Below are 25,767 nucleotides of genomic sequence, written 5' to 3' on the forward strand. Positions count from 1 at the left end.
CTGTATTGCTCTTATTACTTAAATTTTATACTTACTAATGCAAAAGACAACTAAACAAGCACACGAAGCTCTTTTATTCTTGGCCCCCGAATTCGTGCGTCACTCTTCTTGTTCTCCTCTTATTAAAAAAAAACTGAGGGAAGTTGTACAGTTGTTCATTTGACTAGCAGAATTTGACCGACGACTGTACGAGCATCCCTAGGAAAAAGAGTGCATGTGTGCAGTGGCAAGCACTAGAACAACAGTTCTAAAAAAAAAAGCACTAGAACAACAATCCTTCGGAGGAACATCATCAGCGATTGCAGCGACAGGACTAAATTTTAAGTTATCATCCTGGAAACATACTGCAACATCCACTATTTAATTCGGCACATCGGCGCCTCTTGTCTTCTTCCCACCAGAAATGTGTGACATATCTCTGTGCCGAGTCAAACTACTGCAGGATTATGTCCCGTCCTGGCTTTGCAGACTTGAAAAATTGAGCTCTTTTAATTCACAGTACCTCCCTCCTGAGTTTTTTTTTGAACGGAACCACATGTAGGGGGTACCATGGAGGCATGGACACTTCTGAGGTCTGGCTCCATTTGCTTTGGCAGTGGCACTATGCACTGCTGCAGAATGAAGGTCCCTTAGCACGCAGCAGCAAATGGAGCAGACTCAGAAAACAGGGCCCTTTGTGAATTAAAAAAAGCAAATAAAATAAGTACTAATTTTGTTAGATGAAATAAAATAAGTAGCTGCTGAGCCTTGAACGTAGCACAGAGCCACAGAGTTGCAGGCCTGAGTAAAGAATAGTCCCGGGCCGAGCTTATAGTTCAGCTAAGGTGGGCCTACCTAGTTGACTGTAGTTTTTAGATTGGGCCAAGTTGTAGCACGGCCCATATCTATCTATCTAAGACAGGCCAGTTTCGGTTTCGCTCACTGCAAACGGCCCATCTGTCACCTGGCGATGGTGGGGGTCCGTCGTCACTGACAATGCCGTTTTCGATTTTCGCACGCTTCTTATCCGGCGCACGCGTCCACGTAGCACGGCAACTCCACCTCGACCCCTCGCGTCGCGTGGGCGTAATCGTGTTAGCCAGCCACCGCCGTGCCAAAAGATACTTGAAAAGGTGGGGAGGATTCGGTAGGCTCGGCCTCATCCGCTGCTTGCCTCGCAACTATCGGATCTTGCGAAGAGGCATCGTCCTCGTCCCAAACCGCGACCTCGCCACTCTCCAGAGCTTCAACTTCAACTCGAAGGTACGCCGCGAGATCTCGGATTAATTGAAGTCGTTTTCCCAATCTGCAAGCTAGTACTAGTACCAGTCTGCACTAGTCAACGCCAAATTACGGCGACTTCTTTTACCTTCCCTTTCTATTTTTATATGTACAGAGGAGTAATTTTCTGTGGTGGTGGTGGTGTGCGATCGCAGGAACAGTCACCTCCGTTAAGAGGATGATGCGCTGCGCTCTCAAGGGCGGCGGGTGCGTCACTTCGTGGGGCGGCGATCGGAGGTCGCCGGCGGTCAGCCCCTCCAGCGTGAGGATGCCGACGGGCAACGGCGGGTGCTGCTCCGGCCTGCGGTCGCGGGCCGCGGATCTCGCGGGCCTCGAGATGGGCAGCCTCCGCGGCGGCGTCGGGGGCCTCTTCCGCTCGAGCCCGCGCTACGGGCGCTTGCAAGCCACGGCCGCAGGTGCGTCTCGGGCTACCGGATTGTTGCGTTGGAATCGCGGATCGATGCTTTCGCGGTTGGGGTTGGGGTTGGTGTCACGGTTGCGGCACTGGAGCCGGTTATGGGACACAGGGGGTACTGTAGGTACTGACTGCAGTTATATTCTGCGCCAGGGGATCGTGGTTTTGGATTTGGAGGTCGATGGATTCCCTAGTGCATGATGTTTTATGCTCAGCAATTTTTCCGTGAATTGCATTGGGGATTCATGGAAACATGATGCATTTCACTGTCAAAATAAGGTGATGTAATCGTCCTGTGTGGTTGGTTGGTTGGGGACCTGCCCTGCTTATTGTTCAATCCAGGTCTGGAGACGTCTGAATATATGGATTTAGCATGGTCCTTAGGCTCCGTCATGTGAGAATGTCCATGTTTAGTTGAATTACTTTTGCCCTCAACCGTGAACAGAAAAAATTATGCTTATGTTCCACTAGTGATAGTGCTGACTGAGTTTCAAATGCAAGGGAGTTGATTTGCACGTATCAGGATTTTGTGATATTCTATGAAATTCATATGCATGAAACTTTCTGTATCAGTTTCATGATACTTTTTTGGCTATTAATGAAAGGCAGTAGCATTGCCGCAGAATTAAGCTTAAACACTTATTAGCGAGTAGAGGAAGTGGATAAGAATACTTGCAGAAAAGAAATCTGCATGATAAAAGAGTCCACGTATCTTGTGTGACCTCCTAGATGTTGCTCATGTGCCATGTGCCCTTAGCTTTGCTGCTGCGTGTTTAAACTGCAGATGGTGTTTAATCCCCATTAACCTCTCGACTTATTTTTATTATCTTATATAGTTGATCCTGAAGATGTTCCATTGGAGAACGTTCAAGTCAAATCCTCAGGACATGTTCTGCCATATGTCGGTGTTGCTTGCTTGGGGGCTATTTTGTTTGGTTACCATCTTGGGTACGTACTTTGTCGCTTCTACTAGTTGACTATTTTTTCATGACAACTGCATAAATCATAGTCTACTTATAATCTGAATTTTAATCGATGAAAATGAATAACAAGCTGGAGTAGAATAATTCCATCTTTTGTGCACTATTCTTTTGAAACACATACACTGTTAGATAATAACTTGGTTCCATTTCATGAATGTATTTGGACTGCAGTGTGGTCAATGGCGCACTTGAATATCTTGCCAAGGATCTTGGGATCGCTGAAAATGCTGTCTTACAAGGTATGTCATACTTTTACATGCCCAGCTTACTCATACTTCCCGGGTTTCCATATTGTAGTTGTAAGCACCTTTTAGCATGGCCTTTTTCTCAGTATTTGTAAGGGAACCTCTGAAACTTGGATCGGTTGTGCCCAAATGCTTTCTTTGCCAAGAAACAGTGGTTTAGCCAGGTAGGTGTCCTGGTGTGCCTGGGCACACCCAGATTTTGCAAATGTCAGTGGAGGCCTAAATCATGTATGGTCTAATACTCCTATATAACATGCACTCCCAATTGAAAAATTCTAGCTATGCCACCGCCAAGAAATGCAATTGGCATGTTTTTTAAGTAGCAGATAGATGGCTAGAATCGCTCAATGATATTAGTTGCTTATATGAGATATCCTTTTGCTATATGCTTCACCAGACATCTGTTTGTTACTCAGGATGGGTGGTTAGCACATCCCTGGCTGGTGCAACAGTAGGTTCTTTTACGGGAGGGTCGTTGGCTGATAAATTTGGCCGAACAAGAACATTCATCCTGGATGCAGTCCCGCTTGCTCTAGGTGCATTCTTGAGGTATGTTTTGAGCTATTTAGATGTAAATATACACTGTTATCTTATGTGAAACTGACACAAACATTTGCAGTGCAACAGCTCAAGATGTCCGCACGATGATTGTTGGTCGATTGCTTGCTGGAATTGGTATCGGGATCTCATCTGCTCTTGTTCCCCTTTACATATCTGAGGTTGTGATCAGTTGAAATGATTTTTGCTTTGTTCAGAACCTAATGCTATTGTGCAATGTTACAGTCACTATTACCTTTGTTCAATAGCCACTGCCTGTGTTAATGAACATTTCCAACAAATGAACTTCTTGTACCTTGCAGATCTCACCAACTGAAATCCGTGGAACACTTGGCTCTGTTAATCAACTATTTATCTGCATTGGAATTCTTGCAGCTTTGTTAGCTGGATTGCCTTTGGCAGGAAATCCTGCCTGGTGAGTTTTCCATTTGCTCATTCTTTTGTTTCTGCTACATTCTACTTCTTGATTACTGAAAGCAATGGTATTCTAAGGACAGTATAAGAAATCAACATATGCTCTGAGCCTTTCTAATCTTAAAGTAGATCTAGATATGCATATGCCAACAAACTTTGTATGATACATGGATGATATTCATGCTTTTGTCATTTGTAACTATTTTAATCAGGTGGAGGACAATGTTTGGGATTGCTGTAGTTCCATCCATTTTACTGGCTGTAGGAATGGCCTTTTCACCTGAAAGTCCTCGTTGGCTGTTCCAGGTTTCTGTTTGCAAATTCTTTGACTGTATTATCTACTCTGGGCCTCCAAGATGTGGCACAAAACTCAAGATTTAATTTTCTGACATTAACTGCAGCAAGGAAAGGTTATCCAAGCAGAATCAGCTGTAAAAAGACTGTATGGAAAAGAAAAGGTTACGGAAGTTATGTATGATCTAAGAGCTAGTGGCCAAAGTTCTTCAGAGCCAGAAGCTGGCTGGTTTGATCTCTTCAGCAACCGCTATTGGAAAGGTAGTTTTGTTTTGACAGTCTCAGAATTGGCAAATTTGGTTCCCTACCAATTGTGTGGAAAAATATTCTCTTGGTTATTTTGTTTCATGCCATTCTATTGGTATCATCATCCGACATCTAATGAAGTCAATGACTTGGCGAATAGCAAATTGTGATGGGTCTTAGAACTCCAAAGATTCTTATTGGGATGAAAGTGGTTTGGTGCATAGCAGCTGCTAACATATATTCATGTTAAATACTTAAATATATGAAAACAAAATGCATATTCATTACTTATCGGGCTGATATTTATGTTATTGGGTTTTATGTTATTACATTTACAATGGCCTTCGATTCCATGCACAAGTGTCCTATTTATAAATTGCTTCTGAACAAGCTAATTTATTTGTGTAGCCAATGATTGTTCTCTTGGTAGCTTCATTAGGATCTGTGTGATACTCCCTCCAGTCGCAAAAAAGTGATGTTCTGGATATCGTTCCCTGAAAACAAAACCTTTGACTACTAATTTGTACCATATAGCATTGAAAATAGCAAAATTGTATAATATATCATTTGTAAATGTTCGGTAATTGAGGACCAAAGATTTGATATATTGACTGCACACAACCCACAACCTTAAGTAATTATTAATATTAGGAAACGCTACATCTACATGCATCCTGATACATTTCTCAACTGCAGTTGTGAGTGTGGGGGCAGCACTGTTTTTGTTCCAACAGCTTGCTGGTATAAATGCTGTTGTATATTATTCTACATCGGTGTTCCGCAGTGCAGGCATTGCATCTGATGTTGCTGCTAGTGCTCTTGTTGGGGCGGCCAATGTTTTTGGTAAGTTTACTTTTATTAATAACATTTCAATATTAATTTCAGAATGTTATTTCTGATGGGGGTATATATTTACTTGTAGGCACCATTATTGCATCTTCTCTAATGGACAAGCAAGGCAGGAAAAGCCTTCTGATAACAAGCTTTTCTGGAATGGTAATGCCCTTGTGTTCAACAAATCAAATGTTTATTTTATCTCTCAATCAGCAGGGTTTCTTACATGTTCACCTTTTCACCCTTGAAGGGTGCTTCAATGCTGCTCCTAGCTTTGTCCTTCACCTGGAAAGCTCTGGCACCTTATTCTGGGACTCTTGCTGTTGTTGGCACTGTTCTGTAAGTTGTTTAACTTGGTTGGCCTTAGCTGATTGATATATTGGTTGTCTGTATGAAACTGAACATTTAACTGGAATGTAACTTTGTGCAGGTATGTGCTGTCTTTTGCTCTTGGAGCTGGCCCTGTTCCAGCTCTACTTCTTCCTGAAATATTTGCCTCCAGAATAAGGGCCAAGGCTGTCGCATTATCTCTAGGCATGCACTGGGTGAGTCATAACTGTTCATATATGCACTTATGAAACCATATGAAGATATCCGTCTATACCAATTGCATTTTGTTTTATTTATTGCAGTATATCTTATTTTCTTCTGGAATTGTCACTCTGTTACTATTACATAATTTACCACACATCATCTAAAAAACATAATTTACCACACATGATTTTGCAAAATACAATGTAAGTCTGTTATGTTGTTGTATGAAGATTGATTGTATTTGGATGCTTGGGCATGATAAGTTGTTTTTTATAGTTAATATTTTTTTGAGGGCTTTTTATAGTTAATATTGACTGCTCTGGTAGATAGGTGTTCAGTCTGAAGGCATTGCTCATAAATGCTTCAGCTTCTTCCTCATCTTGCTCCATTAAAAAAAGTTATATTTCCTTTTCTGTATATTAGTCAATATATAATCCTTTGAAGCTCTTGCACTTACATTTATTCAAATTTCTAAAGTCTATGGAATTCTTTTTTAATAGCCAAGATGGTCAACAGGCTTTGCCTACCTACATAAGTGAATCATTACCCTCTTTTTTTCTCTGCAGGTATCCAACTTCTTTATCGGCCTGTACTTCTTGAGTGTCGTCAACAAGTTTGGCATCAGCACGGTGTATCTGGGGTTCGCATCAGTGTGCGCTCTTGCAGTTCTTTACATAGCTGGGAACGTGGTGGAAACCAAAGGGCGGTCCCTGGAAGAGATTGAACGGGAACTAAGTGTAGTAGATTGATGTACTCACCATTTTGGTGGTTGAGAATGCAACCAAGCACAGAACCGAGCGTCCTTGGACCTGGAGATCCTGTTTCTAGTTCCATGTAGCTTCAGAAATAAGCGAGCGGCAAGAGTGCCAATCGTTGGTGGCTCGGTGTTGTGCAGTGAGGGGTTGTGTTCGAGCAGCAAGTTTAGCTGCGCTTCCTGTCACCTGTCAGAATCAATGAACCCGTCGATGTTTCTTTTTTTTTGAAAGGAACCGTCGATGTTTCTGGAGATAAGTTTTTGGTTCTTAGATTCCATTGTTTCTTCTGGTGTATAGATGAACTCTTGTTTCCTGGAAATAAAAGTCAATCCTTCGAGAATCAAGCCTTCCGGTGTGCCATTTCTAGACTGAAGTGTTCCGTCTCTGTTGGACATAATTCTGATAGTGTCGAATGCTGATGCTGCTATGCACAGATCGAGCATGTTTTTTGAAAAACAAAATGGTAGAAAGGCCCTTTTCGGACACATATATGTAGCTCTTGATGTATGCGAGCCTGAAATTGCTCTTGATGGCCCTTCGTACGCGCGACGTTACTCGCTCGCACGGAACGCCAGCCGAGCGCGCAGGTCCTTGTCTGCTGCGATCTGCCATCGCTCGCCCCGTCCGCCTCGTTTTGGAAAGCGGATGAAGCTAGGCAGCTCGCCTAGTCTCCTGTAGTAAACACCTGCCCGCTCCTCAACTACCCTTCCTTCCTGTGCTGGCCGCCAGTAACCACCTCACATCAAGGCAGCGCGGCGCGGAGGAGATGGGCTCCCCGTCCTACCGGCTCGCGGCGGCGATCACGGTCCCCTCGACCGGCGAGTTCCTCGTCGTCCGGCAGCCGCGCCCGCCGTCCCCGCCCGCGGAGGACGAGGACTACCGGCGCTTCGTCGACAGCGACCTCTACGACCTCCCGTCCGCGCCTCTCAAGCCCCTCGCGGGGGAGCCCCGGTCGGAGGTGGCCGTCTCCGGCGCGGACTCCGTCACCCGCCTCGACCTCTCACGCCTCGACGTGTCCGCCGCCCTCGATCAGGTGAGCTACCTACCCATTAGCCTAAGTAGCAGCTGCTTTGTCTCCAGGTGGCTCTTCTGTTCGACCGGTAAAATTTCGGAGGCTGCCTGTCATTGCATCAATTTTGGCAAGCATAACTTCTGCTTGTTGTCAGATTTTTTATCAATTTGGCTTGCCGGATGGAATGCGTGGGGAGTGGCGGCTCCTGAAGTACGTGGAGGAAGCAGAATTTGGCCCAGATGCTGGAGTTAACACCGTGTTCATCATCGGGTCACTGGAGTCAAAATTGGATGCTCTACAAGGTCATATACTTAATATTTTTAGTGTTTTCTGACTCTGAATTGCTTAACCGTCATGTGTTGTGCGTTGCAGAGTCGTGTAAATGGATGACCAAGGATTGTGCATTGGGGCTGCTTTCTGAAGTGAAGCCTGGTAGTGATCGCGTAGGGTCGAATGCATATATTGGACTTCTGAATTCGGAGCTGCCATCAAACAGCACGGCTGTCCCTGCTTTGCCCTCCCAGGTATCTTCCGCTCTGCTTCCTTCACTGCGTTCATAGAGAATAGAGATAACTATGACACCAGAAGTGAGATGGTTCCCCACTTTCCCCATTTCTGAAATGATTTTTGAATAGGAGTACCCACCTGGAATAATTCTTGTACCAATGAAGAGCAAGACATTACATCCATTCCGCACAACTAATCTTGTGGTAATACGAGCAACCAATGGTGCTGGTGGATCTACATGTTCTGATTTTTTTGCTTGTGGGGATGCTCTACTTTTAGATCCTGGATGCAGCTCTCAGGTTCATGCGGAGGTAAAAGAAATTTCATCAGACTGTGTTCTTGTAAAAGAAAATAAATGGATATTCATGAAATATCATTTATCTTGTGAAACTAGTTTTCATGAAATATCATTTATCTTGTGAAACTAGTTTTCTTACCTGGACTAGTTTGCTTTAGTTATTCTAGTAGATTGCTGTAGATTTTTAGAGGGGGCTTTCCTCTTGCTTCAGCTCCTTTCACACTACTTCGTATTACTCACTATTGACATCATCTTCTTCATGTACCCATATTTCCTTAAGGCCTTAATACCTGCCCTTGGCTTTATAAGGAAAGCGCTTGTGCCTGATTATTTCTGTATTATCACAGTAGAATTAACCAAAAAAAAAGAAGGATGACACCAGAGCCAAATTCATTAGGGGACTTCATGCTAGAACATTAGCTTTTCAAAGTGTACCAGTTGCTTTTGTAGATAACACTACCTGCATAGTTGTAACTTGTAGGTCTGCAACATGTGTGTTTATTAGAATTCTGTTTTGAGTAGAAGCCATCCATTTTCAGGTTCTGGTTCTCCCATTCTATTGAATAATTACATCCTTATCATCTTCAGCTTGCAGATCTTGTCAATTCCCTTCCAAAAAAGTTGTTAGTCCTCGTCACACATCATCATCATGATCACATTGAGGGTATGATGAGAAATGTTTTAGCCAGCATTTTGTTAGTTCTTTAATATTGTATATGTGGGAGTATCAAACCAAGCTGGAAATATTATCATGTAATAGTGCTGTGATAGTGCCTGTTATACTCATTACCACCAGCCACGAGGCCTATCTGTCCATCATAAACAAAACTCAATCCATTTTGGTTCAAAATTGTAGGTCTTTCTGTTGTTCAGAGATGCAATCCTGATGCTGTTCTTCTGACACACCAAAACACAATGAATCGTATCGGGAAAGGTAATAACCTACATCTGCTCATCTTGTTTTGCAATATTGTAAACTTATCATCGTGGCGGAAATGTATTCATTTTCTATTTTTTAAGTTCTGAAATCAGTTGGGAAGCATGATACATGAAAAACTGAATAGGCATCTTGCGAGTTAAAAAATGTCAAATTGCCCATACACCTTGCTGGGAATATTGGGGAATCATTTGTTGCTACATCTAAATGCTTAGCAGGCTATAGGTCATAGTGTTGCATTATCAACTTAGACTGTCACTGTGATTTCACTAACTTAAGCTGTGTTTACCATGCACACTCGTGTGTCTAATTTAGCTTAAACATAGTATTTTCTTGGACTATTAGTGTTATCCATACCCATCTTTTATTCATCTTAACACGTGTGATGCCATGATGTATAGGGAATTGGCAGATTGAGTACACTTCAGTAACTGGTGGTGAAAAGATATGCATAGGTGACCAAGAACTACAAGTTGTTTTTGCTCCTGTAAGTCAATGTCTTGCTTGGGGAATTTTTTTCCCATTATTATGCCAACAAAATTTGATACCTATGTACTTGCAGATAAAAAAAAAACCTCCATGGAGCTCTCAACAAATGCATTAGATCCGTCCAATCATTAGAAAGTTTCTGAAATTCTCAACTTATTCGCCCAGCATAATCTATTTTACAGCCTAACTCAAGAACATCAACCTATATAGCCAGTTGATAGTAATACATGTATATTTTTTTGTACTAGCAAACATTTCGTTTTTCAATTTTCAGATACAAAAATATTGGCAAAACCAGGACATACCATGCACAAATTTTTAACATATTCCTTTGTATATGTTTCTTCTGGTTGTATGGAACTTTACTATGAGGTCTGAGAAGTCACAGAACAAACATATGTTATTTCATTCAGTTTTGTAGGTAAGCCATTTCCTGATGTGATCTTAACTCCAGTTATTGACGATTCTTACATGGCTCATTTTTCATACTGAATTATTTTCTTGAAAATGATGTAAAATTTGCTCTTTGTGCGATTGTTTCCTATCAACTAGACCGCATCATGTGTTGAATTAATTTGATGAAATACTCTCTGGGGATTTTTTGGATTTATGAAAATACTATAGCATTCAATTTCTATGTATTCTATTTTGGTCCTTGATTCCTCACTGTATTTGAATCCTAGGGTCACACAGATGGTCATATGGGGCTTCTCCATGTTAATACCAACACATTAATTGTTGGAGATCATTGCGTAGGGTAAGTATATTCAGCTTATTGGTGGTGGCACAAGAAGACATTGTATGATGTTCCAGTGTGAAGTCAAACTGTAATACCGAGATGACCTTTAAGATGTTAACTTGTTAACCAATACTTAATGGCCACAACTTCCTCCATTTCAAGATCATAGTGGCAAAAAGAAAAAATGACGAGCCCAGTGGATACCTATGCACTACCTTGCAGCACCTTTCCTGACTTTCTCTTTTCTTACTGAAACGAAGAATTTCTTTAAGGAAACCAAACCTTTTTATGTTTGGAAGTGCTGAAATTTTGCAGGGCTAGTATGCTATATTCCTCTTTTTATTTTTGTATATTTGGAACTTAAATTGCTGCCTTTAAGATGCAAGCTGATTTGACCGATCTTCCTGTGCTGTGGCAAGCAATATTGCATTTCTTTGTCATTTAATTGGAACACTATCACAAAATGGTTACAGATTAAAACATGGCCAATACAAACATGTTAGTGTTTGAAACAGAGTGTTACTAGTCAACTCTAGTACTCTATGCACTCTCCCTCCCTCACAAAAGAAGTACCCTATGTACTTTAAACTTCAAAGAGTCATGTTTGCTCAGTTGGTTGCTTATTATTTTTTTATTTTTTTAATCATTTGCAGACATGGAAGTGCAACATTGGACAGTAGAAGTGGTGGCAACATGAAGGTAATGACAATGCCTTTTTTGTTCTGGAACCTGGAAGGTTATAATAGCAATGCATTTGCATTACAGCACTCTCTGCAACTTAAGGGAATATGTGCCCACTTCTTTCTTTATGTGCAATCTTTTCTCCAGACTACTGCTTTATATCAGCATGATTTGATTCGAAATATGCAGGACTACTTTGAAACCACATACAAATTCTTAGACCTATCACCACATGTCTTAATTCCTATGCATGGAAGGATAAACCTTTGGCCCAAGCATATGCTCTGTGGATACCTCAGGTATGGGAAACTAATAATAATAATAATAATTTATGCATACTTTTTTTTTAAAGAAAAGGGAACCATATTACTCCCTGCATTCTATAGAAGCCTGGATTGTGCTATTCTCCAGGCTACGCATGTTACAAATCCTACAGTTCAAATAATTGGATTTTCCTAATCAATTCATATGCAGCCTGTTCACTTCCTAGTTCTCCCAGGGATTTTTATATTAACCCCAAATTTACCAGTGTATTTATGTTTGCACTTTCACCTATTGAGCACATATGGGTACATACAGCTATGTTGTTTCTTGTTTGTTTAATTACTGTGCATGGTTTGTCTGCAGACATCCTGATTCCAATCTGTGTTTTACTACTTTTCAGGAATCGAAGGTCTAGAGAAGCCTCCATTCTGCAATCCATAGAGAATGGGGGCCGAACTCTGTTTGAAATAGTTTCAAAGACTTACAGTGATGTAGACAGGAAGTTGTGGATTCCTGCTTCTTTCAATGTTCGCCTTCATGTTGATCATCTAAACTCCCAAAATAAACTACCCAAGGTGAGTATTCAAAATGTTTCCATGCTGAGAGCCATCTTTTCCCTGAAAGCCTTAGCAAAGATATCAGATTTCTGAATACTCTGTCTCTTTGATCCTGTAGAAATGTACACGATCAATATAGTGTAGGGAATATACTGCGGGATCATTTAATCAAATAAATCGTTGTACACATGAACATTGTTGATTTAGAGCCACATGATTGGGCTAGAGCAAACATTGTAGATAAGGAGGGTTGGTTTGCATTTTGCAACCTTAAAACTGTGCCTGACCCATTATTTGCGAGTTATTCCACAGCCAGCACACATTGTGATTGTAATACAAGGTATTCCTTATAGGAAAGAATTAGCTCAGTACCACAAGAGGTGTAATTGGAAATTACTATCCTCTTTAACTGTAAAGATGTGGCTTACACTACTATAAGTATGTGCTAGCTTCCATTAGATGATCCATCAAGTTATGTTTCCTCATTCACAAAAAAAAAACGTTTTTCCTCATTTCACATGTACCTTCTTGCTAGAACTAATTATTCAAACGTAATTACAGTTACCTAGTTTAATCAAGATATTTTGGGAATCATCATGCAGGATTTCTCCTTGGAAATGTTCAGTCGGAGTTGTGATGATTTTTTCTCTAGCCTTTGATGGCCATGTATGAAAAAAGGAAATTCAAGTTCTCAAAATTTGAGTTTTCATTCCATTTCGGCTGCTCTGTTTGCCATCTTTAGCACTATGTGCATGAAACTGAATAACGCAATCATGGGAAATCAATTCTTGTAATCCGTTATGTATGTAGATTTGGAACCCAGGTTAACATTATTACGCCCAAAATTGCAAAGATTAACCACCCGAATATATGCAGGACTTCTCATTGGAGAATTTTAAGGCGAGCTGTGGAGCGCATTTCATATTCCGTTGGGCGGTGGCGTATGTGCAATCCAGGAGCTCCCCAGCTATCCTTGCGGTTGCAGCAAGTGCCCTTGCTGGTGGTCTGGCAATTGCTTGTGCTCTCAGAAGGCACAATGGCAAGTAATTATAGACTCTGTTGGTCGGTAATTCCAGCTACGAGCACATTATATTTTTATGAAGATTCTGCTACCACTATGCTGAGTCGAATGCTTAGTTGCCAAAACTTTTGTTCTACGATTGTGTGGGTGAACTTTGCCACATCTATACACAAGGAAAGCGCTCAGGCTAGGGCTTGTAAAGTGTGGGATTAGGATATTAATTCTTAGGGTTTTGATCGAGTTTGAACTGAGTCCTAGAATTCCCTGAAGCAGTTGCATGTTGCCTCGGGTAAGTAGGGTGCAAGTAGGCCTGCGACGTCTTAGTGGCCACATAGTTCTTAGGCCAGTCTCATTGCAGTTACCAAGACTAAGAATTATATAATTGTGACAGCTGAGTGTCATGACGATGAAACTTATCTGATGAAACTCCTCCTCTTAATTACCTTGCTAAGTTAGCAAAATTAGCAATTTTGCTGATGTGTCATTGAATTTAATGCCATGAAATTCTCTTGAAACCCTCAATTGAGACTGGCCTTACACAGCTCACGATCACCTAGGAGGCACTGTCCAGCTGATCACCTAGGAGGCACTGTCCAGCTAATCAACCTTATTATCTTTGCGCTCGACCGAAGTGGCATACTCGAAAATGAGCATCTTCAGGCTTGTGGTGCCGTTTCGGCGTTTCGCCACAGCGAATACGTTGACCCGCACAAGCATAAAAAAGCTAAGTGCAGCCGCAACAAGCGATGCCTGTTGTCACTCCCACGCATAGCCGTGTCACTCAGTTTCTGCCCTTTTCCTTTTCTTTAAAAATGCAGATGAAATCAGCAATTGAATTGGATGAAAATTGACACCAGAGGTGTCGTTTCAGTGGAGGAATTAGTTTCAATTGCTCCTTCCGATCGGCATTTCATCTGCGTATGCACAGCCGATTGACAAGACAATCCAAATAATCAGCATTTGTTTCTCCCAAAGGAGCAACGTCGTCTATGCATAAACAATATGAGAATCTGCATCTATACATTTCTACCAGTGATTCATATCGGAAGCAAAAGACGAAAGGAGCAATGTGCAACAGATAATGAAAAAATAGTTAGTGAGCGTTACTAACTTTTTCAGGAAGAAGCCATGCTAGTAATTTGCAGAGCAAGCAAAGCGGAGCTGTGGGAGTGCGCGTATAATTCGAACCCGGCTGAGGCAGTGGACCACCAGCGATACTGTGCACGGTTAACCAGAGCACGCAGCTGCCTTTCTCTCACACAGTTACTCATGCTGTCAGCTTGAGCCAAGCCATGAACGACACGAACAGAGCCATGCCGGCGTCTCACATAGGCGGGAAGCTCCTCAATGCGGTGCCTATGCTTCTCCTCTTCTCACTGGGATTTGTCCTCGGCATGACCTACAACTCCAAGTTCCCAAACTTCTACCTCCCGTTTGTTGCGCCATTGCCCTCTCCTCCACCACCGCCGCCTCCACTGCCACCGTCGCCGCCACCGCCACCTACTCCGTCGCCGCCGCCACCGCCGCCCCCAGCACCACCTACAAACCCACAAACGGGGCTGGTACGATTTCTCGAGCCGAGAAGCGTCATGCACAACATGACCGACGATGAGCTGCTGTGGTGGGCGTCCATGACGCCGAAGGTGCAGAGCTCGCCGTACCACCGGGTGCCCAAGGTGGCCTTCTTGTTCCTGGCGAGAGGGGACCTGCCGCTGCGGCCGCTGTGGGAGAAGTTCTTCGCCGGGCACGAAGGGCTCTACTCCATCTACGTGCACACCAATCCCTCCTACACCGGCTCGCCGCCGGAGGACTCCGTCTTCTACGGTCGCATGATCCCTAGCCAGGTAATCATAGACGATGATGGAGCACTAGTCTGAGCACGTCTTTTCGTTACCGATCTCACCCTGCAGTTTGAAGGCAACATTAACTATATATACATATATAAATCCGTCAATGCACGCAGAAAACGATGTGGGGGGACATCACCCTGGTGGCGGCGGAGCGCCGGCTACTGGCGAACGCGCTCCTGGACCTGGGCAACGAGCGCTTCGTCCTGCTCTCCGAGTCGTGCATTCCCATCTACAACTTCACCACCGTGCACGCCGTCCTCACCGGCACGAACACCAGCTTCGTGGACGTGATCGTGACCCCGGCGCGCTACGACCCCCTGTTCGGGGAGCGCCACAACATCACGGCGGCGCAGTGGCGCAAGGGCGCGCAGTGGTTCGAGATGGACCGGTCGCTGGCGCTGGAGGTGGTCTCCGACCGCACCTACTACCCGACGTTCCGGGAGCACTGCGCCGGGCGGCGGGCCTGCCTCATGGACGAGCACTACCTGCCGACGCTGCTGAGCGTGCTGCGGTGGCCGCGGGGCGCCGGCCGGACGCTCACGTTCGCGGACTGGGACCGGAGGCGGCGGACGGGGTTCCACCCGCACACGCACCGGGCGGAGGAGGTGACGGCGGGGCTCATCGGGGAGATCAGGGGAGGGGAGCGCGCCGGCGTCAACTGCAGCGCGTTCAGGGACGCGGCGAGCGGGGTGTGCTACCTGTTCGCGCGCAAGTTCACGCCGGACACGCTGCAGCCGCTGCTCCGGTTGGCGCCCAAGGTCATGGGGTTCGGGTGAGAGGATCGGGATGGTATGGTATCTCGTTGTGACTTCTTCTTTTCGGATTTTTTTTGGAATTGTTACGGTACTCGTGTCACGTATCGGCAGCAGAATAATCAGAAGCTTGACGTGTATTTGAGCGGCATGCATAAACGGGAACACGTGGTGGTGGAACACCTCGTTTGGCGAGCGATAGCCACGTACGTTTCTTGGTTCACGCAATCACGCCAACATCCCGCGTGCACCGTGCTGCATGCCCGTGATCGCCGTGCGCCAGCCCAGGGCACGACGCCGACGCTTGAGGGCGGGCCGCAGGCATGCGTGCGCACACAGGCACGGGCTCACATGAATTCCTCCCTAAAATTAGGCATGCATAACAGGAAGTTTATTAGTAGCGCGATCGATACGTTTTCACCTTTCTTCCATCTCCCACTCTTGTTAAGCTTCTATCCACCCCCTCCTCCCTCTCCCTACGCCTGCCACTGTTTAATCTCAATAGCCATCTCCAACTCTGGCGAGAACTCCTCCATCGTCTCCCATCCAAGTCCCGTGTCTCTCCACCGCCGCAAATTTTGTTGGAGCTCGAATCGTCCACGCCAAACCACCATTCTTACCGTCTCGCCTCATTGCTATAAAGGAAAGAAACTAGGCACACTAATGTAAATAAATTAAGCTCACAAAGTGGATGAGATGACAAAAACAAAAAATCAAGAAGCCCCAAAAGATCTTAAAACTGAAAAGGGAATACAATCTATTATTAAAGTGTCTAACCTATGAAAGCATGCATCTTTTTAATATAGAACCATCAAAGCAAACGTACATGAGAAATTTAATAAATAGGAATGAGAAATTTGGAAAAAATGACAAGTAGTTTACTAGTACTATATGCTCTTGAAGCAAACTAACTACTCAACTATACTACTACCATACAATTTATTTGCACAATACTTTAAAATGGGTTGGAACACAAGAGGCTACCTTCAGTTCTATTTTGAGAACTTTTGCACAAAAGGCAAACACACACGGAGTGAAATACATTTGATTGGCATTCATACCCCCTTTACATATGATGAACCATTAGAGAATTTTCCTTCCAAATAACAACTCGCCTTATGTATAGCTTTAAAGCAGAACAGATCCAGTTTAACAAAATGTCTGCAAGTTTTTGCAAGAAATATATTCACACATTAGTGTATTAGAATCACACTTGATTGCAAATAATCATCAAACTGACAACAAATATTCAACATTAAGTTTGTAAAAAAAATAACAAATGTTTGAAAAGGAAAGAATTGATATATGCATATTATGCATTAATATGTTATCAAATATATATGAATATGGTGAAAAATATAGAGATCAAGGAACACAAATATGCAAAAATACGATCTCCATGTAAGACGACAAATATGAGGAATAAACACAGAGCAACATATTGTGCGTCTATATAATCAAACTTAAACTATCCAAAATATACTTTGTTGGATGTGAGTGACTTATGATGATTTAAATTTATAAGTTTTGTATATAAACAGATAGGTCAAGGACTAATAATAGAAACACAAAGGCATAATCGTGCAAGTTATTGTTGGACTGTTTCAACTTGTACTAACAATTATTTATTAGTAGATTAAATTTCAGCAGAATAATCTTAGATCTAGCAACATGCCCCCGTACATTCGACGAAAAATATATGTCTTGTAGAATCTGAAGATAGATTTAAACCCAAACATGTCGCATTCTTAACACCACCAAAATTGACATGCAAACTCTGTTTGTGTATGGAGACCTTGAGGTTTTGCATATTCATTTGCATTTTTGATATTTTGAATGAGCCATGTTTGCATGCAGGTGCCCGCAATATAATAAGAAACTATGTTCTTTCCATTGTGATCTATTTTTTACTTCTTTTTCATCCCACTTTGGCCAAACTTCTCCCCAACCTCGCCCTAGTACCTTGCGCAACAATCGCTGCTGATAATCCCAATAGCCCATCTCACACTCTGCACAAAGCTCCCCTACCTCCAACACTTAATGCGGTACTACGTAGGTTTGTCATCACTCGACCATCGCAAATTTCGTTAGAAATGCCCTCATCGCCATGCCCACCCAATCAACATCCCCAACAGCCCTTGCATAACCATCATCGTGACCGCCTCCAACGCTAACATGTCGACCTTCTTTAGGGCTAGCAACCATGGAACCCCAGAACCCTAATTCCTAACACCTAAACGGCAGTAGGGTGTAGATGAAGCTATGAAGGAGAAGCACATGGGGCCCACCTAGCATTGTAACTTACAAGGATTTTACGACATGGTGAATAATAGTTGTGCATGCGACTAATAACATCCATGATGCATCTTGCATCAGCATTAGTAAGGCAAAGACGGTTAATGGAATATGATTTCTCTTCACTACTTTTATGGTGGAGACTTGAGGTTTGTATCTGCGTCAATGAAGGATAAGACTGCTCAGTTCAAACACATTGCTTTTCCGTCAAACTAGACTGGGTGTAGGGAGAAGCAGGGGTGTGGGGCTGAGCTTATTGATCCACCCACCCTAATGCTACATGCTCAAAATTTTCACCATGTAAATTCATAAAAAAAATAAATTGAACCCCTGCACGGGTGGAACCTGCATAACGCTATGTGCAGTGCCACCAAATCCCAATCTCCATTTCCCAAATCCATTATCCCCTATCTCTCACTCTCTTCACCCCCTGGTGGATGGAGAACAAAGAGAGGGGGGCAATAGGTAGAGCACACAATGAGCTATGCAGTGAGCACGCGGTACTATGCTTTTGGAGACTGTAGGTATGCCAGGAGCCTAGAGGGTCTGACATGGGAATTGCCAAATTGAAAATGTGAATGCTTTAATGGTTGGCTTAATTATCTGAGAAATATAATTGGGGAGCAATTGTTAAATCATTTCTTAGTTAGAAAAGTTTATCCCACGCAAGTTAAGGATGAGACCGGAGCTATGAACGAGCGTAAAGTGAATGGTACCATTTTGTGGATTCTCTCAAGTAATTTGAGTTAGTATCTATATAAACAAGTTGTAAATGAGCTTTTATATTTTTACATTATGTCATCTCGCATGGCAAGATGAGAAATCAAGATCTTCATATTTCCAATGAAAGATGTCCTTCCTTATTACAAGATTGAAAATCAGAGTATCTACCAATTTGGCTCCTCATGAAACAGTACTATGCAAGTAATATCGCACTTGGCCTCTTATCACCGATATTTGGTCCTGCCAATATAAACACGATCTTACTTTTTTGCAATTTTATTTTATTTGAAACAAATATAAAATAATTGTAGAATGTAGTTAGTTTAATAACTAGTTGTTAATAAATAATTTAAGCACTGGGACATCATTTTAGATTTTTCGGTAGGTACATATACCATCACCAATTGCATTGTTTGATTTAAATTTCTTATGTTTATCTGACTGATGAGGCCCCTCTTACACTGTGCGAGAAAGAGGTAATGGGACAAATTAAAATACCTTGTATTTGGGATGGAAGAAGTATATCCTACTTCCATGACTTTTTTTTTGAACAAACAAGCCATGCCAATTTGGACAAGTTGTGCTTCCATTCATGGTGCCTCAGTGAGAGAGTATAGCACCAGTTCAGTGAACGATAGTATAACCAAAGCTAGCAGGCTAGCAGCGTTTCTCTCTCACGCATGCTAGCTTGAGCTAAGTCGGCAAGCGCTAAGGTAAATCAGTCGTCGACTGGAGGTTTCCAGCCTCACGGGCACATGGTGGGTCCTACCAGCCGTTGCATTCGCTTTCCACCTTCTCTCCTGCAGTCTTGCTCCCCCATCTCTTTTCCTCCTTCCTCTCTCATCTCCAATCTAGAGCAGCTCCGTGCGGGATTGAGGGGTGGCCGGCGGTGGAGCTCCAAACGGCAGAACTTGGCGCGGAGCTCGAGCTCTCGACGCGCGCGTGCCAACGGGGCCGATGGCTCGATAGGTCCGGCTTTAGCCGGCGGCGGCGGGGCTCGACAAGCTCCCCCGCACAGCGGCAGAATTTCGGCTGAAGCGGTGCCGTGAGCTTCCCGCATAAGGATGACAGCCGGAGTGGGACGGAGGGGCACGCGAGGTCCCGCACGCAGGCGGCCATGGCGAAGCGGCGAGGCTGCGCCCACGAGCCGTGGTGAGGTGCAGGCGGGGCTCAGCTGGGAGCTCATGGGGAGCGAGGCGCGAGGCCCGGCCGGATCCGCGAGTCGGCGCAGTAAGGAGCACGATGGCGGGTTGCGCTGAGCTCCTCAATGAACTTAATGAAAAATCTTTTTTGTGTAATGCCAAATGTGAAGCAAATCTCCATATCTTATTGGTGAAACTGAATAATAGGACCCCTATTTTCTGGTTTTTCTTCTTTAACCATAAATCAAAAAAAATTCTACCTCCTTTCTTTTTCATGTAATCAGGAAAAATAATTTTTTATTTTTCCCGATTTTGTTCAAAATTTTATGTAGAATTTTTTTAAAGTTTGTTCCAAGTTTTTCTTCAAACTTTTGTGTTTCAAAACTTTTTTTTCTGATTTTTCTTTCTCGATTTTTGTTTAAAAAACTTTCGATTCCCAATCGTTTTCAATTTTGTGTAACATTTTTATTCATTAAAATTTGTTCAAAAACTTTTTGTTCCTAATTATTTCAATTTTTTGTAAATTTTTTCATCAAAAAGTTTCTTCCAAAATATTTTTGTTCCAAATATGTCAACGAACGTTTTTTATTTTTTGGGGCTGGCGGGGTGCAGTTGGCTAGGGCTCGCGAGATTTGGTTGTTGGCGGGTGGAGGGGGAGGAGGAGGGGATCGTGGGGAGATCGGCGTGTCGCTGCATGCCCTAGCGCACGTGTCGGAATCAACCGGACGGAAGCCTCCGCTCGGTTATCCATAAATTAGACGATCTAGTCTGCAAGTCATAAGTGACACTTAGGCAAGAAACTGCCAAAAACAAACATAGGCAAGAAACTGCTCAATTTGGTGCCTACGCTTCTCTTCTCCTTGGGATTTGTCCTGGGCATGATCTCCGACTCCAACTTCCCAAACATCGTTGTACCTCACTTTCGTTCCACCAATGCCCTCTTCTATACCGTTGCCACCATCATATCACCGCTGCCACCTGTGCCATTAACACCTCAACCCCTGCACCCTGCAGCTTACGCCATCCCCACGATCGCCTCCACCTACACAATCGCCGTTCCCACAAGTGGGAGTTAGTCTCCGCTCGTGATTTGATTCCGTTGAAAACAACTTCTTCATTCTTATCTAGTACACTTTTTTTGCTAATCATTCTAGTCAAGTGGCTACCGGTACACATTCCATCTATCTGCATGTTTGAAATGCAAGTACATATCAGTTGAATGACTGAATGGAGAAAACGAATTGGGGGACGTGACCCTGGTTGCAGCGGAGTGTCGACTCCTAGCGAACGCCCTCCTGGACCTCGCCAACGAGCGCTTCGCGCTGCTGTCCGAGTCGTGCATCCCCATCTGCAACTTCACCAGATTGTACGCGCTGCTCATCGGCTCCAGCACCAGATTTTTCGACAGTTTCGGTAACCACGACAGCGAAGGTGCGCTACAACATCAGCCTCGCGCAGTGGCGCAAGGGCTTCCAATGGTTCGAGATGGACGGCGCGTCCGCGCTCGAGGTCGCGTCCTGGCGTTCCAAGAGTACTGGACGTCTGCACCGCCGTGCCGGCCTGCCTCATGGACGAGCACTACATCGCGACGGTGCTGGAAGCGGACGTAGTGGATGCACCCGCACACCCACGAGGGGGCGGAGGTGATGGAGGAGCTCGTCAGGATCAGGGAAGACGGGGGCAACCACTGCTTCTACAATGGCGCCAGTAACGGGATCTGCAACCTGTTCGCGCGCAAGTTCGCGCCGGGACACGCTCGGGCCCCTGCTCCGCTTGGCGCCCAAGGTACGGTCATGGGCTTTGGCCTTTGGCTGACCAGATCGTCGAAGTTGACGTTTTGAAATAGACTTGTGCTACTGAATCCACTCGTTGGCGATCATACGGAGTACCCGTGAACATGTTTGACCCGAGAGAATATAGAAACAGATCAGAACATGCATCACGATTATGCATCCTCGTTTACCGAGCGTCCGAGCCTACACTTGTGTCCATCCTAAGTTTCCTTTCTTCCCGACGTGCCCCTGGATCAGACCTCAAGCCACTTCAAGTCTTCAACATGATCAGAAGCATCAAGGGATGAATGAATACCAGGGAGGGATGGACGGCTGAGATATGTCATGTATGCACAATTGACAATCCTTCAGTTCCCACCTAGAAAATATTATATCTACATCAACCATATTTACTCACTCCCACTGTGAATATAGTTTAATTTTAGTCATCTTTAATAAAATCTGAATGTTTGCTTCAGCTTACGACTGCTAGTTTGTGATTGCGTAATCCGAGCTGCAAACAAACAGACAGATTGCAATACTACGATTACAACAGTCCAGTCCCCGGACTGTAACATTCTAACAATATGTGTTCCACTAGTTTTCTACAAAATCTACAACGTACCAGCTACTTTTCACAATCTGCAACTGAATGTGGCTTAAGTTGTTCTATGATTCAGAATGTAATTTTTCCTTATTTATATTATTTCGTCCAGCTTTTCTGTCCCTTAAGTTCTTCAATGAAACGAGCGCAATAGTGGTTGCAAAACATGAACCTACCTCCCTAATCCTCGTGTACATCTCTAAGGCGACCTATATTTGCAACGGGAGTAGTACATTGTAGGATGCCATTATTGTAGAAGTCCAGTTCTTGCAGAACAATCTTAAAAAGACCTTGCTCTGCTATTTTGCTTCCGTAGAAGCTCGCGGAGACACAGCTGAAAAAAATTGCGTCCTACTATGCCGAGATAGTACAAGGTGAAGTATGTAATGTACTAATATAACCATGCTGTTGAATGGGGAGATCTGCCAGAATTGTGTGTGTGTGTGAAAGCTGACTGACCGGTTCCTCTTATGTTGTGAGGCAGCTTTGTCGGCGACCTACTGGGCCTTCTTCTGAGTTTGGCCATGTACACTTGTGCTTTTTAATATAGCATGTTGCTCTCCTGCCAGTCTATTTTTTTAAAAAAAAAAGAGGCAGCTTTGTTTCCTACAATCCTTTTTCACAGCAATATGTAACAAACAGATCTGAAACTGTTTATACTTCTCCATTATCGGTAGTTTGTAATTGAAGCAAAGGATGAACGAAACGACGACCCATTGATTGCTTGCATCCTACTAACAGGCAAAGAGCTAGTGAAGTAAATCAGGGAATAGTAGTAGCTTTTGCACGAGCAAGCCATGTTAATGTGCAGGGGAAGCAAAGCGGCCGGCGCCGCGCGTGAATTCGCTGCTGCGGCCTCAACGAGGCCGCAGAACACTAGCAGCCATTGTATAAGGCTGCAAGTGTATAGCCAGGGGCCAGGGCAGAGCATTTCTCCCTCACGCATGCTACCTTCTAAGCTCTAGCCAAGCCATGAAGGACACAAAGAAGCCCACGCGGGGGTCTCGCTTAGGCGGGAGGCTCGCCGGCGTGGCGTCCATGCTCCTCCTCGTCTCGTTGGGGTTCGTCCTCGGCGTGACCTCCTCCAACGCCATGTTCGTCAGGTTCTACCTCCCTTTCATGCCGCCGCTACGCTCCACTACTACTACTACCGCGGCGTCGTCTTCGCCTCCGCCGCAGCCGCCGCCCACACCGTCCCCGCCGCCGCCGCAAGACCACCGGCAAACGGAGTCGGCGGGCTTCCTGGCGGCGCCGAGCGGCGTCATGCACAACATGACCGACGAGGAGCTGTACTGGCGAGCGTCCATGGCGCCCATGGTTCGCCGCGCGCCGGACAGCCGCGTCCCGAAGGTCGCCTTCTTGTTCCTGGTCAGGGGGGAACTGCCGCTGCGGCCTCTGTGGGAGAAGTTCTTCGCGGGGCACCAAGGACTCTACTCCATTTACGTCCACGCCCACCCCTCCTACACCGGCTCGCCGCCGGTGGACTCCGTCTTCTACGGCCGCTACATCCCGAGCCAGGTAACGACCAAGAATTCAGACGACAGAGCACTCTGAAAACAACGCAAATTCACATCCGAATTCTCGGTGGTTTCACATTTGCAGAGGACGAAGTGGGGCGACGCGAGCCTGGTGGAGGCGGAGCGGCGGCTGCTAGCGAACGCGCTCCTGGACCTGGGCAACGAACGGTTCGCGCTTTTCTCGGAGGCGTGCATCCCGGTGTACGACTTCCCCACCGTGTACGCCTTCCTCACCGGCGCCAACACCAGCTTCGTCGACTGCTACGAGAACGGCGGCAGCCGATCCCGGTACCGGCCCTTCTTCGCCACCCGCAACATCACGCTGGCGCGGTGGCGCAAGGGCGCGCAGTGGTTCGAGATGGACCGCGCCCTGGCGCTCGAGTCCGTCGCCGACGAGTTCTGCTTCCCGGCGTTCCGGGACTTCTGCGTGGGGCGGAGCGAGTGCCTCATCGACGAGCACTACCTCCCGACGCTGGTGAGCGTGCTGGGGTGGGGCCGCCGCAACGCCAACCGCACGCTCACGTACGCCGACTGGAAGCGCGCCGTCAACCGGCACCCGCACACCCACGGCGCGGCGGAGGTGACGGAGGAGCTGATCAGGGAGATCCGGGAGGACGGCGGAAGGAGGTGCTTCTACAACGGCGCGTGGAACGGGGTCTGCAACCTGTTCGCGCGCAAGTTTTCGCCGGACGCGCTCGAGCCGCTGCTCCGGGTGGCGCCCAAGGTCATGGGCTTCGGCTGACGAGACGGCGACGACGACGATCGGAGCAGGAATTGTACCATAGTATTCTTTTGCGTCGTGGCCGATGATCGATCCAGGTTGAGCTGGGGATCACAGGCCGAGAGTCCAGTATCAAGAGCAGAATAAACTCTGAAAAATTTTGCGATCATGAACACCTCGTTTGTCAACCGATAGCCATGCGTATTGCTGGCTGGGTGGGTTTCGCGGCGACATGGCGTGGGCATGTCGTTGTGGCTGCGCGGCCGCGGCGTGGTGATGGGCACAACACAAGGGCGGCAGGCGGAACACGCAGCCCTCGTGCGCCGCCGCCGGGACCGGCGGTGAGTTGCGTGCGGCGTGCCTTCTCGGCTCGGGTATCGGCGGAGAGGGAGGTTCCGTTGATTTGGGCGGAAAAGGCGGGCGCTTGGAGATGAGGAGCTTGACTTTCTTCGCCCCTGTTGGGCTGGATCTCGGTAGATCGGCCCAATGCTGGTTGAAACGAACTGCTTCTAGCTAAAAAACTCCTTAATTGGGCCGGATTGGACGAATTAGATGGGTGCGGAGGAGTAGGAAGGAATACCGGATCGTGCAACTAACGACTCCGACTTCTAAGCTTAAGAATAATACCGTATCGCTTAGCTATCTTTACCACGTCTCGCTCAAATGGCAAATGGGGCTCAATGGACGGCCCCCGGCAAGGGAGCCTCCATGAAATAACGTAAGCCGTGCGTCACATATGTTGTGTATGTAGGTAAAAAAATTATGAAAATTAAGAAAATTATGCTAAGATTTGTTTGAACTAATCTATGAAATGATTTGGGCTATATTGCCATTGGATCTCCGAATTCCCAACGTGTGTGCATTGGCGATAATCTTTTGCAACCGGCGCCACAACCACAAACACGAATGCCATCTGTTCAACCTGAACATACCACCGAAACTCCGCTATACCATTTCGGCCATGCAGCTGCTTCCCTTTTTTAAATCATTTTATGAGCTTCATAAATATAAAAATCCAAAACTTTACTTAATATTACTCGATCCGTTCCAAATTATAGTGAGTCAAATTTCTCTAACTATGGCCAAACTTATAGAAAAAATATATCGATATTTACAACATCAAAGTAATCAGAATGGACCATGAAATATATCTTGGCAGTGCATTTATTTGGTATTAGATAGATTTGACTTAAACAAAATTAAAGTGAACTATAATTTAGAATCGATGGAGTTAAGCTAGTACAGAGTGATCAGGCCAATTCATTATCTAAAGGGCACATTAGATCAATTAACATATTTAGTTATCCGGCCTGGTACCATGACGATGCACAAATAGAGTGTCAAATTT

General features: G+C 45.1%; 4 protein-coding genes and 1 pseudogene across 6 annotated transcripts; all 5 read left to right on the forward strand.

Moving 5' to 3' along the window:
* Window positions 1–960: 960 nt before the first annotated feature.
* On the forward strand, window positions 961–6,882 carry LOC117855851 (plastidic glucose transporter 4). 2 transcript variants are annotated; one of them, XM_072294328.1, is made up of 14 exons: window positions 961–1,242; window positions 1,376–1,676; window positions 2,512–2,623; window positions 2,830–2,897; window positions 3,320–3,452; window positions 3,523–3,622; window positions 3,764–3,876; window positions 4,088–4,181; window positions 4,277–4,430; window positions 5,112–5,258; window positions 5,338–5,411; window positions 5,500–5,588; window positions 5,680–5,794; window positions 6,350–6,882. In XM_072294328.1, exons 1-14 carry the CDS (start codon window positions 976–978, stop codon window positions 6,530–6,532), a joined length of 1,950 nt encoding a protein of 649 aa, XP_072150429.1. In that variant the 5' UTR covers window positions 961–975; the 3' UTR covers window positions 6,533–6,882. The 2 variants fall into 2 exon arrangements, with proteins under 2 accessions (XP_072150429.1, XP_034594140.1); XM_034738249.2 differs by having other exon boundaries at window positions 1,102–1,242; window positions 1,416–1,676.
* Window positions 6,883–7,115: 233 nt separating this feature from the next.
* On the forward strand, window positions 7,116–13,179 carry LOC117855852 (uncharacterized). Of its 2 annotated transcripts, none has more exons than XM_034738250.2 (12): window positions 7,116–7,571; window positions 7,705–7,852; window positions 7,923–8,074; window positions 8,186–8,368; window positions 8,944–9,019; window positions 9,212–9,289; window positions 9,694–9,779; window positions 10,465–10,538; window positions 11,174–11,219; window positions 11,391–11,500; window positions 11,866–12,040; window positions 12,899–13,179. In XM_034738250.2, the coding sequence occupies exons 1-12, from the start codon at window positions 7,305–7,307 to the stop codon at window positions 13,067–13,069; spliced, it is 1,566 nt and encodes a 521-aa protein (XP_034594141.1). In that variant the 5' UTR covers window positions 7,116–7,304; the 3' UTR covers window positions 13,070–13,179. The 2 variants fall into 2 exon arrangements, with proteins under 2 accessions (XP_034594141.1, XP_034594142.1); XM_034738251.2 differs by lacking the exon at window positions 12,899–13,179 and adding an exon at window positions 12,625–12,891.
* Window positions 13,180–13,433: 254 nt separating this feature from the next.
* LOC117855853 (glycosyltransferase BC10) lies at window positions 13,434–15,779 on the forward strand. The gene is made up of 2 exons (XM_034738252.2): window positions 13,434–14,887; window positions 15,007–15,779. The coding sequence occupies exons 1-2, from the start codon at window positions 14,336–14,338 to the stop codon at window positions 15,667–15,669; spliced, it is 1,215 nt and encodes a 404-aa protein (XP_034594143.1). The 5' UTR covers window positions 13,434–14,335; the 3' UTR covers window positions 15,670–15,779.
* A 4,904-nt stretch (window positions 15,780–20,683) lies between these two features.
* LOC117856170 (glycosyltransferase BC10-like) lies at window positions 20,684–21,620 on the forward strand (annotated as a pseudogene).
* Window positions 21,621–23,013: 1,393 nt separating this feature from the next.
* LOC117858231 (glycosyltransferase BC10) lies at window positions 23,014–24,588 on the forward strand. Its single transcript, XM_034741261.2, has 2 exons — window positions 23,014–23,699; window positions 23,784–24,588. The coding sequence occupies exons 1-2, from the start codon at window positions 23,154–23,156 to the stop codon at window positions 24,438–24,440; spliced, it is 1,203 nt and encodes a 400-aa protein (XP_034597152.1). The 5' UTR covers window positions 23,014–23,153; the 3' UTR covers window positions 24,441–24,588.
* The last annotated feature ends 1,179 nt before the right edge of the window (window positions 24,589–25,767 follow it).

The sequence above is a fragment of the Setaria viridis genome, chromosome 5 (genome assembly GCF_005286985.2).
Source record: "Setaria viridis chromosome 5, Setaria_viridis_v4.0, whole genome shotgun sequence".
NCBI lineage: Eukaryota > Viridiplantae > Streptophyta > Magnoliopsida > Poales > Poaceae > Setaria > Setaria viridis.

Bases quoted from the DNA above. Each gene is read 5' to 3' on its own strand.
- LOC117855853 (XM_034738252.2), top strand. From the start codon at position 14,336: ATGAACGACACGAACAGAGCCATGCCGGCGTCTCACATAGGCGGGAAG. The intron at 14,888-15,006 runs GTAATCATAGAC...CAATGCACGCAG, and splicing joins GTCGCATGATCCCTAGCCAG to AAAACGATGTGGGGGGACAT.
- LOC117855851 (XM_072294328.1), top strand. From the start codon at position 976: ATGCCGTTTTCGATTTTCGCACGCTTCTTATCCGGCGCACGCGTCCAC. The intron at 1,243-1,375 runs GTACGCCGCGAG...TTATATGTACAG, and splicing joins GCTTCAACTTCAACTCGAAG to AGGAGTAATTTTCTGTGGTG. The intron at 1,677-2,511 runs GTGCGTCTCGGG...TATCTTATATAG, and splicing joins CTTGCAAGCCACGGCCGCAG to TTGATCCTGAAGATGTTCCA.
- LOC117855852 (XM_034738250.2), top strand. From the start codon at position 7,305: ATGGGCTCCCCGTCCTACCGGCTCGCGGCGGCGATCACGGTCCCCTCG. The intron at 9,780-10,464 runs GTAAGTCAATGT...TTTGAATCCTAG, and splicing joins TACAAGTTGTTTTTGCTCCT to GGTCACACAGATGGTCATAT. The intron at 11,220-11,390 runs GTAATGACAATG...CGAAATATGCAG, and splicing joins GAAGTGGTGGCAACATGAAG to GACTACTTTGAAACCACATA.
- LOC117858231 (XM_034741261.2), top strand. From the start codon at position 23,154: ATGAAGGACACAAAGAAGCCCACGCGGGGGTCTCGCTTAGGCGGGAGG. The intron at 23,700-23,783 runs GTAACGACCAAG...TCACATTTGCAG, and splicing joins GCCGCTACATCCCGAGCCAG to AGGACGAAGTGGGGCGACGC.